Source organism: Pterocles gutturalis, unplaced genomic scaffold (assembly GCF_000699245.1).
Source record: "Pterocles gutturalis isolate BGI_N339 unplaced genomic scaffold, ASM69924v1 scaffold16953, whole genome shotgun sequence".
NCBI classification, from domain to species: domain Eukaryota; kingdom Metazoa; phylum Chordata; class Aves; order Pterocliformes; family Pteroclidae; genus Pterocles; species Pterocles gutturalis.
In genome coordinates, this window is record NW_010125905.1 from 833 (window position 1) to 1,391 (window position 559).

At 62.4% G+C, this 559-nt stretch overlaps 1 protein-coding gene across 1 annotated transcript in view; it reads right to left on the reverse strand.

Annotated features, from left to right (window-relative positions):
• Positions 1-329: 329 nt before the first annotated feature.
• The window catches only part of LOC104465645 (mitochondrial ubiquitin ligase activator of nfkb 1-A-like), a 1,505-nt gene continuing 1,275 nt past the window's right edge, over positions 330-559 (reverse strand). Inside the window, 1 exon segment of the mRNA XM_010078773.1 lies at positions 330-545. Within this exon segment, the coding sequence (XP_010077075.1) occupies positions 330-545 (216 nt within the window).

A 559-nucleotide genomic window follows, 5' to 3' on the forward strand; every position in this document is an offset into this window, starting at 1 on the left:
TCAGGGCTTGCGAAAGGGGCATGGGTCAAACAGCTGCCAGCCAAGGGAATGCCTTGGCGTGGGGGGGGATGACTCGGCCCCTTGGCTCAGGCACTGAGTATATTTCCCCCAAGCTTTCATGTTTGGGGGGGGGTCCCTCTGGCAGACAAAGGGAGGATGAGGTAGCTTTAACTGCTTCCCTCCCAAAACCAGACCCAGAAGGCACACCAGCACCCTTTCCTCCCCAACAGGAATCACTCAGCTGCATGCAACAGGACAGCTGACATTTCTGCAGGTTCCATTCTGGCTTGGTTCATTCTGCCCCTCCCTGGGTCCCCCCCTAGGGGCTCTCAGGCCTGGTAGAGGGGCACCACACGGTCAATGGGCCCCCGGCAGATGGGGCAGAGGCGGGCAGGCAAGGCCTGGAAGCAGCGGAAGCAGCAGCAGATGTGGCCACAGCCCAAGAGGACACACTCGCGGGGCCGTGTCAGGCAGATCACACAGGAGTCCTCAGGCGCCCTGTCCCCAGCCTCCTCGTCGTCCGGCTGCTTGTCCTCACGCTGCTGCTTGAGGCGGGGGC